A 26,713-nucleotide genomic window follows, 5' to 3' on the forward strand; every position below is an offset into this window, starting at 1 on the left:
AAAGAACCCATGAAGCAAATACATTACAATTCCCCATTAAACTAATGCAACAATCTTATTTCTCCCAGCCTAATTTTCCCCCTTCCTGTCCTGAATGTGAGGAGTCTTGTTGGGGGTCCAGATCTATGGTCACCAGGAGCCCACCAGTAAGTCACTCAAATGGCCATTCTCCATAGGGAAGACCAGATAGTGAGTGTCAACAGGTTAATGGGCCATGACACGGAAGGGGTGGAGGTGAGGGGGTGGGGGTTGCATCAAAGCAAAGATTGACCTATTCTGCGAAGATATTCAAACACATCATCGGGAGTTGCTGCCAACAGGAACTCTGGCTCATGGCTCCCTTCCATCGTATTGCCCTCACTGTCACCTTGGCTGAGATCCGTTAACTCGGCACAGACCAGGGATTTCTCAAGCCTTCCAAGAAGAGGGATTACATTTTTTTTGGATGTGTATCAACTGGAAGAGAAGTGAATGAGTTCCAAGGGCCTCAAGCCAATAGTAGTTAGTCAGCAGTTCCTTAAGGTCCAGGTCGGTGATTGGAGCATGGGCAGGTACTGCAGGAGCGGCGAGGTTGGGGGGAAGGAGCGGCGAGAGATTGTAGAGGGACGGGATCGGGCTCAGGAGAGACGTGAGTTCAGGGCCAGAAGAGGCGTGGGCCCGGGGCAGCACGGGTCAGCCCACACTGCTATATGTGTGCGCACTAGGCCCGTGCAGCAGAGCAGGTCTCCAGTCGTCTTGGTTAATCCTTGCCACTGGACCAAGACCTAGCTCTGTCAAGCCCATGTGGTGGCTGTTGTGCAATGGCCACCACACGTTAAAAAAATCCACGCACAAGCATCTTCCACCCTACACTATGTAATTCAGGACCTGGAATATTAGGTCCTTCATTGAAACACCTGTGAACTCATCTTTTTTTGGCGTGGAAGAAAGTCATCCTAGTTTCGAGGGACTGCCTATGATGATGAAGTTAGAGGATTGCTTCATCAGTATTTCTGAAAGGTAACATGCATTATTGAAGAAAATGCTCACAGCTGGAATTGCAGGGTAGTACATTTTATTTGACATCACAAAATACAAAAATATAAAGCAATATTTTCACAATGAAAGGTTAACAAATAGAAAATACATTAGTACCATTCTGTATACAGTCAACTTGGCCTGGATTGGTCACTGGACAAGTTTGGCTCCTGCAATCTCCCCTCTCCTTTTCTAATAAAACGCTCGAACCCATTGAACCATTACATAAGATTTAATTGTTAGCCAAGATTTACTGCATAAAGTACCAAACATTTGACCACAAACTGTTTTAACATTGTAACATTTCCATGATTAGAAATGTTCCCAGCAGTACAATGTAGCACAAACTTAAAAAAAAACTGCAATTATAGAAACCATTCTCTTGAAAGTGATGCAAGCTAACAAACAATTATTTTGTAGCATTTTAAAGTACGTTTAGGTCGTAAGTTTTCATTCCATAAAATGGAATAACATGGAAACATACGGACACACAAATGACTGTCACCTGGGTCAGACACGATGGGCTGAATGGCTTCCTTTTGTGCTGTAAATTTCTGATTCGATGAGACGCGGGTCAAACACGTGCTACGTGAAGCTTAAAAAGAGATTTTATGGAAACTGTAGCAGCTTTATATATTCCTTTAAAATGTTTTGGCAGATCGGGTTGAACTGATAGCTATTAGTATTGAATATTGCATAGTTCACAGATGTACTATGCACAGGTAAAGGTCAAGTTGGAAGCTCAAAAATTGAGAATTCTTTAAAATCATCTTCTAGCTGAAGGCCAGATCGCAGGGAACAACTTCCAGGAAAATGATCTTCAATTCACCAAATTGGAGAGAGTAAAATTTCACAAGCAGCATCTAAGGCGAACATTTGTAATTTTGTTACATTTAAATTAAAATAAATTATGAAAACGGGTCAAGAAAAAATAAACTGTGCAGGCCGAGTCCTTTCTTGGGAACTGTCATAGAGGTTGGTCATCTGATAACTCTCCCTGAGGATCCAGCACTTGCTGTCAAACAGAATCGAGTCCATGCCGATGACTCACTTTTATTTCCTTGGCATTTATAATTCACCAGTATTATTTCACCAAGCACCATACCCCACCTTAATTATAGACATCCTGTCAGACAAAAAGTCTAGATAAGGATTACGAGTTACACAGAGTGCTCTACTACTGCAGCAAGACACCTCACTTCAATCAATAATAATAATAAAAATCAGACACTTTCTTTAGTCAGTCACAAGTGCCAATTCTGGTGACAAAATTAGGAGGAAACTGAAGACTGCAGTCAGATAAACAGTCAATTCAGAAATTAAAACAGTATGCAGACAGAAAAAAATGGATTGCAAGAAACAGACATAATAATGAAAGTCAAAAGGCAAGGCAGAAAGATATTCTGTATTCAATACAGCACATACAGCTACATTTCAAAAAGCACATGCTGATATTTCATTTATAAAAATAGATGTGATTCTTTACATACATGTAAAAATACAGACATCTATTACAGTAAAACACTACGACACAAGTCACATTTTAAATTCCTAAAAGCAAAGAGAGAAGTACATTTCATAAATGGGTGGACAAGATCATGTACATTTTCTAATTGAACTTTCATCTGCTGCTTTATCTGCAGTCTCCCTTTACTTTGGACAGTCATGCTGTCTCTCAATCTAAGAATATAAAAAATAGGAGCAGGAGTAGGCCATTCAGCCCTCCAAACCTGCTCCACCATTCAGTAAGATCATGGCTGATCTTCTACCTCAACTCCACTTTCCCGCACTATCCCCATATCCCTCGATTCCCTTAGTGTCCAAAAATCTAGTGATCTCTGTCTTCAATTTACTCAACAACTGAGCAATGTGTCAAGATTTTAGGAAGCTGTATGGTCCTTAAGTATAGTGCACTGCACTGGCCCCAAAAGAAATCTTACAAAAATGAAGCTACCGCTAGATTTACTGGTGTCTCTTAGTTATCTCGTTTTCTGCTTCAGAAGAACCGTGAAGCTGACATCCTGTCTGGAACTAACCTTGAGGTGACATTGGGGAAAGGTTTTCTCCAGTGGCATCATCAATGGGCATGATGAGAGTGTGAATAGCACTACATAATAACTATATACAACCTGTGTTCTCTTTTCACATTATTTTTGTGTGTATATTTCTATTTTATACCACTAGTGCACCAAAAAGTGAACACACTGCAATATGTAATTTTAAAATGTGAGAGAGGAGGTGGTGGGGTAGAAATCCTATTGAGTATGACCCTCCTGAGGAAACTAGTCAAACTAATAATAAGTTCCTTATCACAAACAAGCAAGGTACTGAAACAGCATGCGATAAAGAACATCAGTACAGACGGTAATATATTACAAGCTCCCCTGAAGGTCTGGACCACTGAGGGGTCTGGACAGAGTAGAGAAAAACTGTTCCCATTAGCGGAAGGGTTGAGAACCAGAGGACACAGATTTAAGGTGACTGGCAAAAGAACCAAAGGCGACATGAGGAAAAATCTTTTTACACAGCGAGTGGTTAGGATCTGGAATGCATTGCCTGAAAGGGTGGTGGAGGCAGACTCAATCGTGGCTTTCAAAAGGGAATTGGATAAGTACCTGAAGAACATTTTTTTGCAGGGCTACAGGGAAAGGGAGAGGGTGTTGGACTAGCTGAGGTAGCCGAATGGCCTCCTTCTGTGCTGCAATGATTCTAAGTGCTAACTCATACTGTGTACCGCAAAAGCATACTTTACATCAGAAGTGAATGGTGATCAGGAATGAAAAGCCTGACTTTTTTTTTACTTTGCTCCTTAACCCAGCAGAGCAGAGCCCAATTGGGATGCCTCTAATACTTCTGGGCATTGCAATGAAGCGGCGTTATAGGCTTCAATGGCACAACAGCAAAGGAATCCCAGTTAGCTCTAAAGGAAATGGAAGATCTTAAAACGGTTATTACACTGGTTGCTAGTTTACTTTTTTGTAATGGAATGCTGCATCAGTTGTCCATTGAAAGAGTTTCTCAGCTAACCAGACCACAACAATGTTTTAATTGTGAATAAGGAACTTGAATTTATACAACGCCTGAGCATATCTCACAGAAACATTACAAAGTGCATCACATACAGTGTCAGCTGTGGCTAAGTTGGTAGCACTCTCGCCTCCGAGTCAGGGAATTGAACACAAAAATCTAGGCTGACACTCCAGTGCAGTACCGAGGGAGTGCTGCATTGTGGGAGGTGCTGTCTTTCGGATGAGACGTTAAACCGAAGCCCTGTCTGCTGTCTCAGGTGGCTGTAAATGATCCCATGGCACTATTTCGAAAAAGAGCAGGGGAGTTATCTCCGGTGTCCTGGCCAATATTAATCCCTCAGTTAACATCACTAAAAATAGATCATCTGGTCATTATCACATTGCTGTTTGTGGTAGCTTGCTGTGCGCAAACTTCCTACATTACCACGGTGACTACACTTAAAAAAGTAATTCATTGGGTGTAAAACGCTTTGGGGCATCCAGTGGTTGTGAAAGGGACTGTATAAATGCAAGTCTTTTTTTTTTGATAGCCTCCCCCAATGCCCACATGAAAGGCGCTATATAAATACAAGTTTTTATAGATTCAAAATTTGGAGCTACAGTGTGTCATCTCCCCTTGTAGGTCGGTCCCAACTACTAACTCTACTTACATAGAGACTATGATGGTCAACCTAGATTTCTCCATTGTGCAAATTGATATCCATCTACAGTCTGTTGTCAAGGGGGGAGAACAACAAGGGGTGAGCAAGGTAATGGAATTTGACAGTTAAGAATTTTGTACCACAGTTGCCTTTAATCCAGGAAGAAACCAGACCGACTGAAGATATGGGGCAATACAGCAGCTTCAGAAATGGCCAAGATTTCCATCCCATCACTGTTACACTGTTCTGTAGCTAAAGTCAAGTTAAATTTAAAAATCCTGTGTGGATCATTTTTTGTGTCTATTTGAATATAGTACGTACCAGATACTGCAGGGACTACGGTCTCGCCTCCTTCTCTCCCTTCTTATGAGGGGGCTAGGTAGGCTTGATAGGAATGACCTATTTGCCTTAGCAGAGAGGTCAATAGCCAGAGGGAATCGATTTAAAGTAATTGATAGAAGGATTAGATGGGAGTTGAGGAGAACATTTTTTACCCAGAGGGTGGTGGGGGCCTGGAACTCACTGCCTGAAAGGGTGGTAGAGGCAGAAACCCGAATAGTATTTAAAAAGCACTTGGATATGCACTTGAAAGGCCGCAATGCGGATCAAGAGCTGGAAAGTAGGATTAGGTGGGATAGCTCTTTTTCGATTGGCACAAACTCAATGGGCCGAATGGCCTCCTTCTGTGCTGTAAATTTCTATGATTGAAACAGTGGGCAGAAAGTAACAATTGCTACTGAGCTTTTGAAAGGTTATTTTTCTATGCAAAGCTTTAAAAGGTCAGTGATTGCTACAGTACAGGACATCCAACAGCACTATATCAACATGCACAAAGGCCACTATTTAAACAAATAAAAAAAAAGTTTAAGTTTGGACATTGTCGATAATAGAGATTTGTTTCTGCGGGTGTTGGAGTGGGGGTGGGTTAGAGAAGTTGGAAATGGAAGATAAAGGAGGGCTGGAGTTTGAGGTGCGGTCTGCATGTTTGTCAATTCATTCGTACATTTCCTCACTCAACAGCAAAGTGTGAAACAGATGAGCTGGGTTCCCAAAACTCTGGCTGGTTTCAAAATCATTTCTGGTAACATTGCTCAGCAGCAAAATAGCATAAAGTGGCACGGCAGTAAACTAAGTTTGATTGTCTTGTCCAACCTTCAAACGTTCAGTCTTCAGACGAGCAATCTGAGGAAATTACATTTTCACAGCACAAATCGAGCCAAGTACAAAAGTCAAGTTAACACTAATCTGCAGACCACCTTCACAAGCCAGCAACAGGAGCTGTGTAGAGAAAGGGGAGTACAGGCACAGCGTTAGGGGTATTCTAGTCTAACCAAATATTTTCCAGACCAAATTGCATTTTTTTGTTGGGAGCAAATCTTTGCGTGAAATAAAGGATGAAAAAAAAATAAAACCAGTATTTTTTTGTGAAATCAGATTAAGTGAAGCAACTCTGTTGAAGAGTGTCACATTCTTGAAATCAGTTACTGTAAAAACAGGAATTTATAATATAGAATCATACAGCACAGAAAGAGGCCATTCGGCCCATCGTGCCTGTGCAGGCTCTTTGAAAGAGCTATCCAATTAGTTCCACTCCCATATTCTTTCCACATAGCCATGAAACTTTTCCCCTTCAAGTATTTATCCAATTCCCTTTTGAAAGTTACTATTCAAGCTGCTTTCACCACCCTTTCAGGCAATGCATTCCAGATCATAACAACTCCCTGCGTAAAAATATTCTCATCTGCTTTCTGGTTCTTTTGCCAAATACCTTAAATTTGTGTTCTCTGGTTACCAACACTCTCTTCCTATTTTATTCTATCAAACCCCCTCATAATTTTGAACACTTCTGTTAAGTCTCTTTGCTCAATCTTCTCTGCTTTAAGGAGAACAATCCCAGCTTCTCTAGTCTCTCCACATCACTGAAGACTCTCTTCCCTGGTTGCATTAATATCAGAACTAATGCAATATTGTTCAATCTAATAAAAAGGAATTGTGTGTGGAGTGAGGACTGACTGATTTCATTTTCTTTTAAAAGAAATAACTACAGCTTTAAAAATCATTTTCTCAGTCAGGTAATGCTTGCACCACCATGATAAACAGGGTTATGAGCCTGACATTTTACATTTAAATCCTTGTGATTTGCATGTTGCTCAACTTAAAGTAGCCAAACGAGAAGCACCGAGTGGAACTTTTGCCATGTGGGTAAGGAGATGGGGAGGGCGGGGGGGGGGAATAGGGGTAAGACAAGTCAACTTGGTGTCTACATTGTGTATCTTTGCCTCGAGTCCTAGCAGCCAATTAAGAACAGCACTGACGGAAAAAGCGTACTTGGCCTTGCCTCCCAACCACGTGGATACTGCTTCTTTTTAAAGGTATATTGCATTTACAACAGAAATAGAGGGCATTTTAAGGGGTTGTGTCATCACACTTTCATCTTGTTAATCACCATATTCACCATTGGAATATGGCAGGTCAGAGATTATTCAGCAAGGTGGACCAAATTCAGACAGCCTTACTGCAGATTTATTTTTTAAATTACACACATTTATATATATACTTATATCAGGAAAGGATGAACAGTCTGGGTCTATTTTCTCTTTAAAAAGTAAGGCTCAGGGGTGACCTCATAGAGGTCTTTAAAATTATGAAAGGTTTTGATAGAGTTGGTAGAGAGAGAATGTTTTCACTTGTGAGGCCATTAATATAAGATAGTTACCAAGAAATCCAATAGAGAATTCAGAAGACATTTCTTTACCCAAAGAGTGGTGAGAATATGGAACACGCTACAGGAAATATTTGAAGTGAATAGTATAGATGCATTTAAGGGGAGGATAGAAAAGCATATGAGGGAGAAAGGAATAGAGGGTTATGCTGATAGATTTAGATGAGGAAAGACGGGAGGAGGCTCGAGTGGAGCATGAATGCCGGCATGGACTGTTTCTGTGCCGTATATCCTAAGTAATCCTGTGTATTATTTAACGGTCATTTCTGCTGTGATGTCACTCCCTCACACAATCTTCTGAATCAAGTTGTGGAAAACGTATCAACAATACTGAGTACATTCCAGCACAAAACAGGGATTGAAAATAAAATGTGTGTGACATTTTCCATTGAGATTCATCAAACACAAGGCAATAAAATTGGCGTGCCTTCTGTTCATGTACTGGGTAACAGTGGCCTCGCGTCAGGTGCAAGTTGCAATGTAAAGACAATTTTAAAAGTCAGGACAACCGTATCAAAACCAAACTTGTAACAGATTATGCGTCTGCTGCAATACGAGCAGAGGTTCATTCTGGAGCTAAACTAACAACGATAACCCCCCCCCCCCCTCTTTAAAAGTCTGCCCTTACTTTATGAATTAAGGGCACACAAGGAAGGCTTACGCATTATAACAGAGAATGAATGAAATGTAGTTATAAAGTATTTATCTTTCAGTCCGAAAATGTACACAGTGTAGTGTTTCTCTCCTCTCTAATACATAAGTCTAAAGCTTCACTCTAGTTTATTTTAGTTCTGAAACATTTAATATAGTCTGTTCTATCCTTTACAATATAATTTTTTAGAAATAGAAAAAAAAGCCCAGAGCTTTTTGATTTATCGGAACACCCAACTTCCCTCTTGCCAGATTTCAAGCAGTTCTCTGTCCAGAAACAGTTCAGGTTGATGCTTCAACCCGTTTATACTTTTCGCTTCAACTGCCCCCCCTGGTCGCTTACGTTTTGTGTAAAATAGTGTGTCTCTCTGCTTTCTGTTCTCATAACTTCCTAAAGACCATAATAAGCAACTTGCCCATGGTCAGCAACCTTCTCAATTCTGAAAGGTTATTCAGGTCATCTCCTCTGAGTACTGCCAGGCAATGTAATCTTGTTTGGAAAGGGGGGGCGGGGGTAAAAGTAAGTCTGCATTATGTGTTTCAATGACATTAGGAACAAGTGGCACCATGGCATACTTTGACGTGATTTACAGCGTGTTTGCAGAGATGAAGAAAAGCTTTGCTAAGACACATTTTTTCTAAAGATGGCACGACTCTTATATCCGGCCTTAGGAATGAGCAATGTTGGTCTCTGCATAATGCAATAGAAAAGTGCCATTTTGGAACCGCAAAGTGCATTAAAAAAGACTAAAAAATTTACTCAAGTCTAAGATGGCTCCTGAAACAGAATCTACCCCTGTCTCTCTCTATGGCTGAGTATCGATGTGCTCTCATGTTACTCCTTATCTCCTTGCATAGGTTTCCCTTAATTTACTGGTATTGATGCAAACCTGGTCACAGGAACAAATATTAACCATCCCGTCACAAAACTAAAATTCAAGTGCATTTCTTATTTAATATAACTGTGACCAACTTTGCCTAACCTAAACATAGATTTTTAAAAAAAACTGAATTGAAGCAATTAACGAGAAGGTTTTAAAAGTGATACCACCGTTTAATCGCTTCAAAACAGAAGCAAACCTCACATTTTGTGTTAGGTTGTAATGTAGACAGGAAGGGCTCTGTGATACACACACACACAAACGCCAATTTTCTTGCACATAGTAGCATTTTTTTTTGCCACCCTTTTTCCCTAGTTCAAATGAAATGGATCCAGCCGTTTTCCCAGTCCTTGGGCGGGGACACCTTGAACTTGTGGCTTCTTACCTGGTAGTTGGAGCCCCCGTTATTGTCCCAGTACTCCTGCCCTGCCACCGTGTAGCGGATGGCGAACTGGAGAGTGCCGCCAACGTCCAGGAAGACGGGAGTGACCAGCTTGAAGGAGAAGAAGTCAGTCTGGCCGTCGGGGGCTTGGGCGGTGTAGGAGGCGGCGATGTCCACCGAGGAGGTCCACTGGTTGAGGGTGTACCTGACCACCACCTGCTTCTCGTAGGCCAGGTTGCTGACCCTGACGGTCCCCAGGATGCTAAACTGGTCGGTGGAGATGCCCTCCAGGCACACTCGTGCCAGCCTGACCTGCTCCAGGAAATCTGGCCGGCTGCCGGGGTTGACGAACTGAGGCTCCAATGCGTGAGCGGGGTGGCCCAGGAACATGTCCAACATGTCCCTGCTCACCAAGCGCTCGGGTCGCTCCTCTCGCAGCCTGGCCATCACCCGGTGCGGGATCTGGGGCATGTCGGCGTCGCAGAAGTGCCGGATGGTGGTCAGCTCCAGCCCCAAGGAGTCAGCGAAGCGGACATTCTTCCTCCTGGCCGGGCAAGCGGCCACACGTTCCAGAGCCGAGGTGTCGCGGTGCCCGGGAGCTGGCAAAGACTTGGCTCTCCGGCGTTGTCCGGGACTCGGGCTGTTGCTGCTGCTGTTGGTGCTGGTGGTGGCATTTCGGCTGCGCTGCCTCTCTGACGGTGGGTTCTTGGGCTGAGAGCCTTCGCTGCCCTGGATCTCAAGCCCCCCTCCTCCTCCTCCTTCTGCTGCTCCACCAGCCTCCTCGGCCAAGGAGCAATCGTCCGCCAAGCTTCCGTACAGCGCGGCCATGCAGCTGAAGTTCCGCGGGATGCACAAACTCGAATGCACCGCTGTTTCCTCCATGAGAAAGGGACGGTGAGGTCGCCCTGGACTTAAATGCCGGATGAGGAGGCTAACACCGCATTCTGACAGAGCACGCAGCAACACTGCGGACCTTGATATATATATATATATATATTTAATGGCAAATATCTCAGGGACTGGGCTCAAAGTGCCAGTGACGCGTTCACAGTCAAGCCTTCGTATCACCCCACAGGAAGGTGACTCCCAGACTTCTGGCAAGAGAGAGAGAGAAAAAGAGGGCGGGTTTATCTCTCAAACTCAGGGCGCCCAGCAAAGCACCAGAAAAAATCAGACACAACCGGTTGACCCCTCCCCCAAACCACAAATTGTCAGCAACATTTATAAAAAGGACCAGGTGACAGACAGGGTCCCCCCAGATTGGTTTCAGCATACTGAATTGCTAAAAGCTAAAAAAATGTTTGAACCCACACATGACACTTCAATGTGGGAATGGTGGGATGAATCCTTGCTGGATTTGGGTAGAGAGAATCAGCGAGATCAGCAGCAGCAGCCTTCAAAGGTTCGAAGTGCATGAGGCAGCTCATTATTGCAGGATCACAGGGTAATGCGGGTTAATGCAGTCACATCAACATTGCAAAGCCAGTGTGCTAATAACCCCACGTCACAAAACCCCATATCTTTGCTCTTCATCTCATCAACCCCCCTTTTGATGAAGACAAATTGCACATCAAATTCCAGAGAAGGGGGGGGGGGGGTGTCCATAAAACATGGAATTTACAGCACAGAAACAGGCCATTCGGTTTGCCTGCTCCACACCAACCAAAATGTAGGACTTACAATAATAAATAATCCACGAGTACTGGGGCATCTATAGCAGCACAGTTTAAAATTGAGATTTGACCATCTAATTTGGACACAATTCAGATAATTTCCCCAGAGTGGGAAGTCCCGAAGAAACGTTTAACCATCGTTTTTTTTCTTTCAGTTACTGAACTGCTGTGCATTTCTACTAATGTTCTGTGTTTATTTCACATTTGCAGCAGCGGCGGTGGCTTTTATGTAATATCTGCTCTCCTTGGACTGGCTCTCAAAACGTGGGCTTTGGGATGTATCCGTTGAATCGCTTGGGCAACTTTTAATTTCTGTGTTAACCCCATTGGAATTGCGCCCAGCGATGGGATCGTGTGGCGAGTCACGTTCGCACTCCGCTGTTGGCAACAGAGGAGAAGCGACCTCTACAGACAGCCATACACACAACATACATGTAGATGTCTCAATCTTTGCTCACCTCACTCAGCACACGTTTCATCGCGTAGTCCGTTTCAAAGAGGAGCCAATGAGCGTGAGACTGCGGGCTAGTTCAGGACTTGTACGTGCGGCTCCCTTGACATTTCATCCAGCCCGGGGGCGGCGGAGAAGCTGGGTTTGTGTACAAACTAAGAGTACGGTATAAAACGCCTAGCAATTTTCATGTCAGTTACACAAGCAGATACAAAAAAAACCCCGAATACAATAGTAAGAACAGAAAATGTTGGAAATCTCAGCGGGTCAGGCAGCATCTGTGGAGAGGAAGCAGAGTTAACCTTTCGGGTCGATGACCCTTCCTCAGAACTGGAGAATGTTCGAAAAGAACAGATTCTTAACAAGCACTGAAAGGGGGAGGAGAAGGAAGAACAAACGGGCAGGTCTGTGATAGGTTGGAAGTCAGGAGAGATTAGAGAGACAAAAGGGATGAAGGTCCAAATTCAAATGGGAATGCCAGGAGTTAGAAAAACATTCGTCAAGATAGGGTGTGAATCATCATCATAGGCAGTCCCTCAGAATCGAGGAAGACTTGCTTCCACTCTTAACATGAGTTCTTAGGTGGCTGTACAGTCCAATACGAGAGCCATAGTCTCTGTCACAGGTGAGACAGATAGTGGTTGAGGGAAGGGGTGGGTGGGACTGGTTTGCCGCAGGCTCTTTCCACTACCTGCGCTTGATTTCTGCATGCTCTCAGCGACGATACTCAAGGAGCTCAGCGCCCTCCCAAATGCACTTCCACCACTTAGGGCGGTCTATGGCCAGGGATTCCCAGGTGTTAGTGGGGATGTCGTACTTTATCAGGAGGCTTTGAGGGTGTCCTTGTAACGTTTCCGCTGCCCGCCTTTGGCTCATTTGCTGTGGAGGAGTTCGGAGTAGAGCGCTTGCTTTGGGAGTCTTGTGTCTGGCAAGCGGACAATGTCACCTCCCCAGCGGAGCTGATCAAGTGTGGTCAGTGCTTCAATGCTGGGGATGTTGGCCTAGATGAGGACACTGATGTTTGTGTGTCTGTCCTTCCAGGGGATTTGCAGGATCTTGCAGAGACATCACTGGTGGTATTTCTCCAGGGTCTTGAGGTGTCTACTGTACATGGTCCATGTCTCTGAGCCATACAGGAGGGCGGGTATTACTAGGACCGTAGGTTATGAATGGTGGGATTATGACCAACTGCCATTAGAGACAAGGAGAAAAAAGAAACAGACTCCAAGGCGGGGGGGGGGGGGGGGGGGGGGGAGGGAGCCAAAGATTGGCAGCGGTTACGCTCTGAAATTTTTGAACTTGATGTTGAGTCCAGAAGGCTGTAAAGTGCCTAAATGAAAGATGAGGTGCTGTTCCTCGAGCTTGCATTGAACTTTATTGGAACAGTGTAGGATACTGAGGATGGAGAGTTCAGAGTGGTGGTGGAGTGGAGAATTAAAGTGACAGGCGACAGGAAGCGCAGGGTCACACATGCAGACTGAATGGAGGTGCTCCGCAAAGCGGTCACCCAATCTACGCTTGGTCTCCCCAATGTAGAGGAGACCACATCATGAGCAGCGAATACAGCATACTAAATTGAAAGAAGTACAAGTAAATCGCTGTTTCACCTGGAAGGAGTATTTGGGGCCCTGGATAGTGGGAAGGGAGGAGGTAAAAGGACAGGTGTTAGAAAAACAGAAAATGCTGGAAATCTCAGCAGGTCAGGCAGCATCTGTGGCGAGGAAGCAGAGTTAATGTTTCGGGTGGAAGGCCCTTCGTCAGAACTGGAGAGTGTTCAGAAACACCTGCGCTTTTACCTCCTCCCTTCCCATTATCCAGGGCCCCAAATACTCCTTTGTTCTTTCTTCCCCTCCCCCTTTCAGTGCTTGTTAAGAATCTGTTCTTTCAGAACACTCTTCAGTTCTGACGAAGGGTCATCGACCTGAAACGTTAACTCTGCTTCCTCTCCACAGATGCTGCCTGACCTGCTGAGATTTCCAGCATTGCCTGTTTTTATTACAAAATAAACTGTACTATTTTTCTCAATAATTAATGGTGGGTTGCAGAGTGTTACATAGAAACATAGAAACATAGAAAATAGGTGCAGGAGTAGGCCATTCGGCCCTTCGAGCCTGCACCATCATTCAGTAAGATCATGGCTATCATTCCCTCAGTACCCCTTTCTTCCTTTCTCTCCATATCCCTTGATCCCTTTAGCCGTAAAGGCCATATCTAACTCCCTCTTGAATATATCCAATGAACTGGCATCAACAACTCTCCACGGTAGGGAATTCCACAGGTTAACAACTCTCTGAGTGAAGAAGTTTCTCCTCATCTCAGTCCTAAATAGCCTACCCCTTATCCGAAGACTGTGTCCCCTGGTTCTGGACTTCCCCATCATCGGGAACATTCTTCTTGCATCTAACCTGTCCACTCCCGTCAGAATCTTATAAGTTTCTATGAGATCACATCTCATCCTTCGAAACTCCAGTGTATAAAGGCCCAGTTGATCCATTCACTCCTCATATGCCATCCCGACAATCAGTCCGGTGAACCTTCGCTGCACACCCACAATAGCAAGAAGGTCCTTCCTCAAATTAGGAGACCAAAACTGAACACAATATTCCAGGTGAGACCTCACCAAGGCCCTGTACAACTGCATAAATACCTCCCTGCTCCTATACTCCAACCCCTAGCTGTGATGGCCAACATACCATTTGCCTTCTTCACTGCCTGCTATACTGCATGCCAACTTTCAATGACTGATGAACCATGACACCCAGGTCTCGTTGCACCTTCCCCTTTCCTAATCTGCCGCCATTCAGGTAATATTCTGCTTTCGTGTTTTGCCCCCAAAGTGGATAACCTCATATTTATCCACATTATACTGCATCTGCCATGCATTTGCCCACTCACCTAACATGTCCAAATCACCCTGCAGCCTTTAAGCGTCCTCCTCACAGCTCACACCTCCACCGAGTTTAGTGTCATCTGCAAACTTGGAGATATTACACTCAATTCCTTCATCTAATGTGCAAAGTTAAAGCACATGGGATTGGGGGTAGTGTGCTAACGTGGATTGAGAACTGGTTGTCAGACAGGAAGCAAAGAGTAGGAGTAAATGGGGACTTTTCAGAATGGCAGGCAGTGACTAGTGGGGTACCGCAAGGTTCTGTGCTGGGGCCCCAGCTGTTTACATTGTACATTAATGATTTAGACGAGGGGATTAAATGTAGTATCTCCAAATTTGCTGATGACACTAAGTTGAGTGGCAGTGTGAGCTGCGAGGAGGATGCTATGAGGCTGCAGAGTGACTTGGATAGGTTAGGTGAGTGGGCAAATGCATGGCAGATGAAGTATAATGTGGATAAATGTGAGGTTATCCACTTTGGTGGTAAAAACAGAGAGACAGACTATTATCTGAATGGTGACAGATTAGGAAAAGGGGAGGTGCAACGAGACCTGGGTGTCATGGTACATCAGTCATTGAAGGTTGGCATGCAGGTACAGCAGGCAGTTAAGAAAGCAAATGGCATGTTGGTCTTCATAGCGAGGGGATTTGAGTACAGGGGCAGGGAGGTGTTGCTACAGTTGTACAGGGACTTGGTGAGGCCACACCTGGAGTATTGTGTACAGTTTTGGTCTCCTAACTTGAGGAAGGACATTCTTGCTATTGAGGGAGCGCAGTGAAGATTCACCAGACTGATTCCCGGGATGGTGGGACTGACCTATCAAGAAAGACTGGATCAACTGGGCTTGTATTCACTGGAGTTCAGAAGAATGAGAGGGGACCTTATAGAAACGTTTAAAATTCTGACGGGTTTAGACCGGTTAGATGCAGGAAGAATGTTCCCAATGTTGGGGAAGTCCAGAACCAGGGGTCACAGTCTAAGGATAAGGGGTAAGCCATTTAGGACCGAGATGAGGAGAAACTTCTTCACCCAGAGAGTGGTGAACCTGTGGAATTCTCTACCACAGAAAGTAGTTGAGGCCAATTCACTAAATATATTCAAAAGGGAGTTAGATGAAGTCCTTACTACTAGGGGGATCAAGGGGTATGGCGAGAAAGCAGGAATGGGGTACTGAAGTTGCATGTTCAGCCATGAACTCATTGAATGGCGGTGCAAGCTAGAAGGGCCAAATAGCCTACTCCTGCACCTATTTTCTATGTTTCTATGTCTATGTTTCTAAATCATTAATGTATATTGTAAAGAGCTGGGGTCCCAGCACTGAGCCCTGCGGCACTCCACTAGTCACTGCCTGCCATTCTGAAAAGGACCCGTTTATCCCGACTCTCTGCTTCCTATCTGCCAACCAGTTCTCTATCCACGTCAGTACATTACCCCCAATACCATCTGCTTTGATTTTGCACACAAATCTCTTGTGTGGGGACCTTGTCAAAAGCCTTTTGAAAGTCCAAGTACACCACATCTACTGGTTCTCCCTTGTCCACTCTACTAGTTACATCCTTAAAAAATTCCAGAAGATTTGTCAAGCATGATTTCCCTTTCATAAATCCATGCTGACTTGGAACGATCCTGTCACTGCTTTTCAAATGCGCTGCTATTTCATCTTTAATAATTGATTCAAACATTTATCCCCACTACAGATGTCAGGCTAGCCAGTCTATAATTACCCGTTTTCTCTCCGACCCCTTTTTTAAACAATGGTGTTACATTAGCTACCCTCCAGTCCATAGAAACTAATCCAGAGTTGATAGACTGTTGGAAAATGATCACCAATGCATCCACTATTTCTATGGCCACTTCTTTAAGTACGCTTAGATGCAGACTATCGGGCCCCGGGGATTTATCGGCCTTCAATCCCATCAATTTCCCGAACACAATTTCACACTTTATAAGGATAACCTTCAGTTCCTCCTTCTCACTAGGCCCTCGGTCCCCTAGTATTTCCGGAAGGTTATTTGTGTTTTTCTTCGTGAAAACAGAACCAAAGTATTTGTTTAACTGGTCCACCATTTCTTTGTTCCCCATTATAAATTCACCTGAATCTGACTGCAAGGGACCTATGTTTGTTTTCACTAATCTTTTTCTCTTCACATATCTATAGAAGCTTTTGCAGTCAGTTTTTATGTTCCCAGCAAGCTTCCTCTCATACTCTATTTTCCCCCTCCGAATTAAATCCTTTGTCCTCCTCTGCTGCATTACAAAATTCTCCCTTTCCTCTTTTTCTGGCCAATTTATATGCCTCTTCCTTGGATTTAACACTATCCTTAATTTCCCTTGATAGCCACGGTTGAGCCACTTTCCCCATTTTATTTTTACTCCAGCCAAGGCTGTACATTTGTTCAAGTTCATCCATGTGATCTTTAAATGTTTGCCATTGCCTATCCACCATCAACCCTTTGAGTATCACTCGCCAGTCTATTCTAGCCAATTCACGTCTCATACCATCGAAGTTACCTTTCCCCAAGTTCAGGACCCTAGTCTCTGAATTAACTATGTCACTCTTCATCTTAATAAAGAATTCTACCATTTTATAGTCACTCTTCCCCAAGGGGCCTCGCACAACAAGATTGTTAATTAGTCCTTTCTCATTACACATCACCCAGTCTAGGATGGCCAGCCCTCTAGTTGGTTCCTTGATATATTGGTCTTGAAAACCATCCCTAATACACTCCAGGAAATCCTCCTCCACTGCATTGCTACCAGTTTGGTTAGCCCAGTCAACATGTAGATTAAAGTCACCCATGATAACTGCTGTACCTTTATTGCATGCATCCCTAATTTCTTATTTAATTTACTACTGTTTGGTGGTCTGTACACAACTCCCACTAGTGTTTTCTGCGCTTTGGTATTCCGCAGCTCCACCCATACAGATTCCACATCATCCAAGCTAATGTCCTTCCTTACTATTGCATTAATTTCCTCTTTAACCAGCAACACCATCCCACCTTCTTTTCCTTTCTGTCTATCCTTCCTAAATGTTGGATACCCCTGGATGTTGAGTTCCCAGCCTTGGTCACCCCGGAGCCATGTCTCCGTGGTGCCACTTACATCATATCTGTTAGCTGCTATCTGCGCAGTTAATTCGTCCACCTTATTCCGAATACGCCTCGCATTGAGGCACAGAGCCTTCACGCTTGTCTTTTTAACACCCTTTGCCTCTTTAGGATTTTGCTGTAATGTGGCCCTTTTTGCTTTTTGCCTTGGGTTTTGTTGTGTATGCATGCCTGTTTACTGTGTGATGTCTGTAACACTGTTATGCCACATTGAATGTACCCTTATACTGCACACACCTTACCAGTACACCAGAGGGTGCTACTGCTGGAGACCTAGGGGTTGCCTGCACACCGTAGGTAACCCAGTATAAAAGGGAACTCACAGCTTGTTGTCAGCACTCAGGAGCTGCAAATAACGGACTACAGGTCTCGATAGTTTAAGTATCATACCCTGCCTCGTGGAGTCATTACTAAAGGTGCCATTACTAAATTATGGTTTAAAAACTAGTATTAAAACACTCTACCAAAATGCACGCAGCATTCGAAATAAAGTAAATAAGTTGACGGCACAAATCATTACAAATGGGTATGATTTGGTGGCCTTTACAGAAACGTGGTTGCAGGGTGGCCAAGACTGGGAATTAAACATACAGGGGTATCTGACAATTCGGAAAGATAGACAAGAAGGGAAAGGAGGTGGGGTAGCTCTGTTAATAAAGGATGATATCAGGGCAGTTGTGAGAGGTGATATTGGCTCTAATGAACAAAATGTTGAATCATTGTGGGTGGAGATTAGAGATAGTAAGGGGAAAAAGTCACTAGTGGGCGTAGTTTATAGGCCCCCAAATAATAACTTCACGGTGGGGCGGACAATAATCAACAGAATAATGGAGGCATGTGAAAAAGGAACGGCAGTAATCATGGGGGATTTTAACCTACATATCGATTGGTCAAATCAAATCGCACGGGGTAGCCTGGAGGAGGAATTCATAGAATGCATACGGGATTGTTTCTTAGAACGGTATGTTACAGAACCTACAAGGGAGCAAGCTATCTTAGATGTGGTTCTGTGTAATGAGACAGGAATAATAAACGATCTCCTAGTAAAAGGTCCTCTCGGAATGAGTGATCACAGTATGGTTGAATTTGTAATACAGATTGAGGGTGAGGAAGTAGTGTCTCAAACAAGCGTACTATGCTTAAACAAAGGGGACTACAGTGGGATGAGGGCAGAGTTGGCTAAAGTAGACTAGAAACACAGACTAAACGGTGGCACAATTGAGGAACAGTGGAAGACTTTTAAGGAGCTCTTTCATAGTGCTCAACAAAAATATATTCCAATGAAAAAGAAGGGCGGTAAGAGAAGGGATAACCAGCCGTGGATAACCAAGGAAATAAAGGAGAGTATCAAATTAAAAACCAATGCGTATAAGGTGGCCAAGGTTAGTGGGAAACTAGAAGATTGGGAAAATTTTAAACGACAGCAAAGAATGACTAAGAAAGCAATAAAGAAAGGAAAGATAGATTACGAAAGTAAACTTGCGCAAAACATAAAAACGGATAGTAAAAGCTTTTACCGATATATAAAACGGAAAAGAGTGACTAAAGTAAACATTGGTCCCTTAGAAGATGAGAAGGGGGATTTAATAATGGGAAATCTGAAAATGGCTGTGACCGTAAACAATTATTTTGCTTCGGTCTTCACAGTGGAAGACACAAAAACCATGCCAAAAATTGCTGGTCACGGGAATGTGGGAAAGGAGGACCTTGAGATAATCACTATCACTAGGTGGGTAGTGATGGACAGGCTAATGGGACTCAAGGTAGACAAGTCCCCTGGTCCTGATGAAATGCATCCCAGGGTATTAAAAGAGATGGCGGAAGTTATAGCAGATGTATTCGTTATAATCTACCAAAATTCTATGGACTCTGGGGAGGTACCAGTGGATTGGAAAGCAGCTAATGTAACGCCTCTGTTTAAAAAAGGGGACAGACAAAAGGCAGGTAACTATAGGCCAGTTAGTTTAACATCTGTAGTGGGGAAAATGCTTGAAGCTATCATTAAGGAAGAAATAGCGGGACATCTAGATAGGTATAGTGCAATCAAGCAGACGCAACATGGATTCATGAAGGGGAAATCATGTTTAACTAATTTACTGGAATTCTTTGAGGATATAACGAGCATGGTGGATAGAGGTGTACCGATGGATGTGGTGTATTTAGATTTCCAAAAGTCATTCGATAAGGTGCCACACAAAAGGTTACTGCAGAAGATAAAGGTACGCGGAGTCGGAGGAAATGTATTAGCATGGATCGAGAATTGGCTGGCTAACAGAAAGCAGAGAGTCGGGATAAATGGGTCCTTTTCGGGTTGGAAATCGGTGGTTAGTGGTGTGCCACAGGGATCGGTGCTGGGGCCACAACTGTTTACAATATACATAGATGACCTGGAAGAGAGGACAGGGTGTAGTGTAACAACATTTTCAGATGACACAAAGATTAGTGGGAAAGCGGGTTGTGTAGAGGACACGGAGAGGCTGCAAAGAGATTTAGATAGGTTAAGCGAATGGGCTAAGGTTTGGCAGATGGAATACAATGTCGGAAAATGTGTGGTCATCCACCTTGGAAAAAAAACAGTAAAAGGGAATATTATTTGAATGGGGAGAAATTACAACATGCTGCAGTGCAGAGGAACCTGGGGGTACTTGTGCATGAATCCCAAAAAGTTAGTTTGCAGGTGCAGCAGGTAATCAGGAAGGCGAATGGAATGTTGGCCTTCATTGCGAGAGGGATGGAGTACAAAAGCAGGGAGGTCTTGCTGCAACTGTACAGGGTATTGGTGAGGCCGCACCTGGAGTACTGCGTGCAGTTTTGGTCACCTTACTTAAGGAAGGATATACTAGCTTTGGAGGGGGTACAGAGATGATTCACTAGGCTGATTCCGGAGATGAGGGGGTTACCTTATGATGATAGATTGAGTAGACTGGGTCTTTACTTGTTGGAGTTCAGAAGGATGAGGGGTGATCTTATAGAAACATTTAAAATAATGAAAGGGATCGACAAGATAGAGGCAGAGAGGTTGTTTCCACTGGTCGGGGAGACTAGAACTAGGGGGCACAGCCTCAAAATACGGGGGAGCCAATTTAAAACCGAGTTGAGAAGGAATTTCTTCTCCCAGAGGGTTGTGAATCTGTGGAATTCTCTGCCCAAGGAAGCAGTTGAGGCTAGCTCATTGAATGTATTCAAATCACAGATAGATAGATTTTTAACCAATAAGGGAATTAAGGGTTACGGGGAGCGGGCGGGTAAGTGGAGCTGAGTCCACGGCCAGATCAGCCATGATCTTGTTGAATGGAGGAGCAGGCTCGAGGGGCTAGAGCCCCTAATTCTTATGTTCTTATGTGCCTACATACACTACAGTTACTCTACTCTCCAATTTTACTTTTCTTCTTTCTATCTTTTGCTTCTGCCCCCATTCTACTTCCCTCTATCTACCTGCATAGGTTCCCATCCCCCTGCCATATTAGTTTAACCCCTCCCCAACAGCACTAGCAAACACTCCCCCTAGGACATTGGTTCCGGTCCTGCCCAGGTGCAGACCGTTTGGTTTGTACTGGTCCCGCCTCCCCCAGAAACGGTTCTAATGTCCCAAAGTGTTGAAATTGCAATGTCGGTAGAAGGTCATTAATCAAGTTGAGAAAAATACAAACACACACTCTCCTTTTTTCCCACCTCTCGGAACCTAGCCCTCCCCGCCCCTCCCCCTCATGCGGGATTTCAGTTCCTGTTTGCAAATTTAGAAGCACTGGACAGCATTATGGAAATAATGTCAGCATTTGTGTCTGAGTGCAACCGCAAGCGTGTTGCTCTTTGTAAAGACATTTGCATTTATATAGTGGGAGTGAGGAACAGAAGACAGTCTACGTGAACTCATGGTGAGGTTTAACAGCCTGTGACCTGTGGGAGAAAGGAGAGGGGAAGGGAAGTAAGCAGTTCTGCTTTTTCTAAGGTTTTGTGAAAGATTGTGCGAATGATGTCATCGGTTGATTTCAACACAGTCATGGTGTTGGGAGGAGGAAGAGCTTGTAGCATCACTCATTTAGTGTGAGTAAGCAGACAGTTCGGGTAGCACGAACTAACTCGGTACAGGTCTGAGGTTGTAACGGAGCCAGACTAAGGCTGAGGGGCGAGAGAGATTCTTGGGACTCGAGAGAACATGGCCATTCTTGGTCTGGGGGAAGAGTGGATGGTTCAAGGGATGGTCTTGTGTAAGCACCAAAGTCAGGGAGTCCCTTGGGAATGAATTATGAGCAGTGCTAGTGCTCCTAGCATTGAAAGGTAGGTATGATTTAACGAAGATATACCGTGTATACCACAAGCACTCGCAGGCATGATAGACTGCAATGGAGGCAGTGAAGTCTGGAGGTGAGAAAAATAACAGCTATTACAAACTATTTTGTGGTATAGAGGTACTCAATGTTGTCTATCTGCGAAAGACACCATCACACTGAATGGATCAAACCTTGTTCACACGGCATCTTTTAACCAATATTTATGCCTCCTGAAATTTGAAATACATTTTGATGCATTTTGTCATATTACTGTCAGCTGTCAATCACTGCAATTGAAAAGCTATATTCAGTTTTGTATTACGTCCATAATTGTTGTGTATTTTAAATGGGTGGCCTATGACATGTTTTAATTGGCGTGCTATAAATAATTAAGAGGCACAGACCGCAAATGGCCATTTAAGACTGGGATGAGGAAGAATTTCTTCTCTGAGGGTTGTGAACTTTGGAAGCTCTACCCCAGAGAGCTGTGGATGTTGAGTCGTTGAGTATATTCAAGGCTGAGATAGATAGATTTTTGGACTCTAGGGGAATCAAGGGATTTGGGGATCTGGCGGGAAGTTGGATCGGCCATGATTTTATTGAATGGCGGAGCAGGCTTGAGGGGCCGTATGGTCTACTCCTGCTCCTATTGTAGTGTTCTTATATTCAAAACAAAATTATAACTAACCTTTTCAGACCATCACAAGATGAATGCAAGCCAGTTAAGCAATTTGTGGCTCATGTGGTTTATTTTTCAGATACATCACCTTCTTCTTCTTCTTAGGCAGTCCCTCGTATCGAGGATGATCCGCTTCCACACCAAAAAGGGATGATTTCACAGGTGTTTCAATGAGGGACCTGATATTCCAGGAACTTCATGCTGAAGGGTGGAAGATACTGTGCGTGGATTTTTTTAAAGTGTGGTGGCCGTTGTACACCAGCCACCACCAATAGCAGTGCCCTACCCTGGCTGTTAACCTATTACAGGATGTAACCCGTATTCCCTTTTGCAATTGGACAATTTGCCATGTAATTGCTGGGTGATTTTCTAGTAAGTTTCCCTACATGTCCATCTATAAATACGCACAGGAAAAAAAAATCTTATGGGGAAAATGGCATTCAAATTGATGGTTGTGGGTTCAAGCCCCACTCCAGGGACTTGAGCACATAAATCTAGGCTGACACTCCAGTGCAGTGCTGAGGGAGCGCTGCACTGTTGGAGGTGCCGTCTTTCGGATGGGACGTTAAACCAAGTCCCCGTCTGCTCTCTCAGGTGATGTAAAAGATCCCATCCACTATTTCGAAGAGCAGGGCAGTAATCCCTGATGTTCGGGCCAATATTTATCCCTCAATTAACATAACCAAAACAGATTATCTGGTCACTTTCACATTGCTGTTTGTGGGAGCTTGTGGTGCGCAAATTGATAGCTGCATTTCCTACATTACAACAGTGCCTACATTACAACAGTGACTACACTCCAAAAGTACTTCATTGGCTGTAAAATGCTTTGAGACATCCGGTGATCGTGAAAGGCACTATATATAAGTCTTTCTTCCTTTGAAATTTCTATGCAAAGCAATGAATGATGAAATCATATTCACATCTGTCCTGGCATAAAAAGTAAAAGAAAGATTTGCATTTATATAGCACCTTTCACAACCTTAGGACATCCGATAGTGCTTTACAGCCAATGAAGTACCTTTGAAGTGTAATCACCATTGTAATGTATTTCACCTGATCCATGCACACTACATGTAATACATATTTATAACACTGTTTCTGTCTCGCCACTGTTTTCTGTGAGTCTCTGTCTAATGCAATGTTTCTTGTTTTTATTTTCCCCCTTGCTGGCCATTTGCTCTTTACTGCTTCACTTTTCACCTTGATCTCGCTCTCAGAGTCCCACTGTCCTGGCATTTCCAGTTAGTATTGTCACTAAAACACTGCTGGAAAATAACTGCAGAGATTCTGGGAGAAAATACATCAAACTGTGTATCTGTCAGAGGTGCTTCTCGGCTATGTTACAAGTACCTGGGGGAAAATGTGAGAGTGAAATGACAGGTTTCTAGATATCTGATAGTTCCCTAAGAGACCTGAAAGAGCCCAATGGAACACAATGGTTTTCTCAGGCCCTGTACATTGCAATGTTCCTAATCTTGCGACCAGTGTTGAAGTCAAACTTGTGGTAACTTATTTCCTCAAATGTTTTGAGTTTGAAGTTCCTGTCATGTGAACTCCAAAAGAGGAGCATAAGTATAATATGCAAATAAATTCAAACTGACAAACTGTATGATACTTTTAAACACACACAGAATAAAATATAGTATAAATTAGGTATCAGAAATGGGCAAGAAGAAAAATAGTTGTGCTGTCACAAACCTCAAATCTCTCCCTTATTTTCAGCAAGGCACTAATTTCCATCATATATTCTTTGCATCTCTTTTATTCAATTATTCAGAACTGTTACTTGTCTGATTAATATGCAAGTTAGTGACGTACCAAGGTCTAGATTAGGAAGGCTATACATAGAAATAAATGTAGAATAACAAGAAATACGTGAAGGAAAAAGAATTGCAAGGATATGAGGAAAGAGTGGGAGTGGATCCAACTGGATTGGTCTTCGAAAGAGCAGCGCAGACTCAATGGGCCGAACGGCCTCCTTCTGTGTTGCACTACTCTATGATTCTAAAGCACTGACGGTACTAAGGGCTTCAAATAAAGTCGTAAATTGCAACAGCAGAGCTCACGTAGCTTACGCAAGTTATCTTCACCGACATCCTGTCACAAGTGTTCATGTTATCTTCACCACCATCAAAATGGTACTTGTGCATGAAACGCAAAAGGATAGTATGCAAGTACAGCAAGTATCAGGAAGGCCAATGGTATCTTGGCCTTTATTGCAAAGGGGATGGAGTATAAAAGCAGGGAAGTCTTGCTGCAGCTATACAAGGTATTGGTGAGGCCACACCTGGAATACTGCATGCAGTTTTGGTTTCCATATTTACGAAAGGATATACTTGCTTTGGAGGCAGTTCAGAGAAGGTTCATTAGGTTGATTCCGGGGAATGAGGGGGTTGACTTCTGAGGAAATATTGAGTAGGTTGGGCTTCTACTCATTGGAATTCAGAAGAATGAGAGGTGATCTTATCGAAACGTATAAGATTATGAGGGGGCTTGACAAGGTGGATGCAGAGAGGATGTTTTCACTGATGGGGGGAGATTAGAACTAGAGAGCATGATCTTAGAATAAGGGGCCACCCATTTAAAACTGAGATGAGGAGAAATTTCTTCTCTCAGAAGGTTGTAAATCTGTAGAATTTTCTGCCTCAGAGAGCTGTGGAAGCTGGGACATTGAATAAATTTAAGACAGAAATAGACAGTTTCTTAAACAATAAGGGGATAAGGGGTTATGGGGAGCGGGCAGGGAAGTGGAGCTGAGTCCATGATCGGATCAGCCATGATCTTATTAAATGGCGGAGCGGGCTCGAGGGGCCGAATGGTCTAGTCCTGCTCCTATTTCTTATGTTCTTAAAATCTGCTGTTCATATTGTTCACTACCAAGTTTTGATTCTTGAAGCCATTTGCTGCTGCAGTGCAGTTAACTACATATAGCAAGGACTCAGTTTGACATCTTCTTTTCAAATGAGAGTCAGCTGGCCATGTTGAGAAACCAGAGTGAAGGGACGACGCCCTTTAACACAGGACATCACCAAGACTTTCCCCCAGTAGGAGAAACAATGGAACAGCTCAAGTACTTTATGATGCTTGTACTCTACTCCTGGCATGCAAGCCCTTCTGGCATTTAAATCACAATCTGGACATGATCTGGATGGATAAGAACTGCTCTTAGAGCCTGTTGATTTATATTTAAATTGTGTGCAAGCTATTTGCCATTGGAAATTCAATATGTTCTACCAACCATCACAATGAACACATTTGTGCAGAAATTATACAGGTATTTATTTGAGCATGTCCAAATAGAATGAACGAAAGAAAGACTTGCATTTATATACCGCCTTTCATAACCTCAGGACGTCCCAAAGCGCTTCGCATTCAATGAAGTGCTTTTGAAGTGTAGTCACTATTGTAAGATACGCAGACACATGGCAGCCAATTTGTGCATAGTAAGGTCCCACAAACAGCAATGAGGTAAATGACCACATAATCTGTTTTTGTGATGTTGATTTAGGGATAAATATTGGCCAGGACACCGAGGATCATTCACCTGCTCTTCTTCAAAATAGTGCACTGGGATCTTTTACGTCCACCTGAGCGAACATAAACCAAATATCTCTTTATAGACCAAAGTTAGGAGCTTGAAAAGTACAAACGCATTGGTGCGGGTCACAATACAACACATTTAATAAAAAACTACCAATTTGTAGAATTAAAACAATGGATGTTGATAAAAATGAAGAGAGGTCAATTTGACTTTTTTTTTAAGAAGTGCATAAACTGGTCAAGGTCAGTGGGCTAAATAAAGTTACAGCAACTTCAACTTTTATTCAAAAAGTAGTGATATCAAGTACAGTCACACCTATTCCTATTAGATTCTGTGCAATTTTAGTTTAAAACATTACATATTTAAACCATTCACCCTAACAATTTCACTTTACATCTCATCGTCATTATTTCATCCCAACACCATTCCTGGGTTTATGGGGTGGGGGGTAATTATCCTATGAGGAGCGATTGAGGAGACGAGACCTAAATTCCCTAGAGTTTAGAGGAATGAGAGGTGATCTGATTGAATTCTTAAGGGCCTTGACAGGGTAGATGCTGAGAGGTTGTTTCCCCTGGCCAGGGAGTCTAGAACTGGGAGTCACAGTCTCAGAATAAGGGGTCGGCCAGTTCCTGCGTCATGTAGGCAGAAGTCAGATCCAGCTTCGTGAACGTCTTTCCTCCCGCCAGCGTTGCAAAGAGGTCGTTGGCTTTTGGTCGTGGGTATTGGTCCGGCAGGGAGAAACGATTGATAGTTACTTTGTAATTGCCA

At 43.5% G+C, this 26,713-nt stretch overlaps 1 protein-coding gene across 1 annotated transcript; it reads right to left on the reverse strand.

The window, feature by feature from the left end:
* Window positions 1-1,046: 1,046 nt before the first annotated feature.
* On the reverse strand, window positions 1,047-10,361 carry LOC139278975 (protein phosphatase 1 regulatory subunit 3E). Its single transcript, XM_070898268.1, has 2 exons — window positions 9,327-10,361; window positions 1,047-5,965 (listed from the first exon to the last, which is right to left on the reverse strand). Exons 1-2 carry the CDS (start codon window positions 10,203-10,205, stop codon window positions 5,879-5,881), a joined length of 966 nt encoding a protein of 321 aa, XP_070754369.1. The 5' UTR covers window positions 10,206-10,361; the 3' UTR covers window positions 1,047-5,878.
* Window positions 10,362-26,713: the final 16,352 nt, after the last annotated feature.

The sequence above is a fragment of the Pristiophorus japonicus genome, chromosome 13, assembly GCF_044704955.1.
Source record: "Pristiophorus japonicus isolate sPriJap1 chromosome 13, sPriJap1.hap1, whole genome shotgun sequence".
NCBI classification, from domain to species: domain Eukaryota; kingdom Metazoa; phylum Chordata; class Chondrichthyes; family Pristiophoridae; genus Pristiophorus; species Pristiophorus japonicus.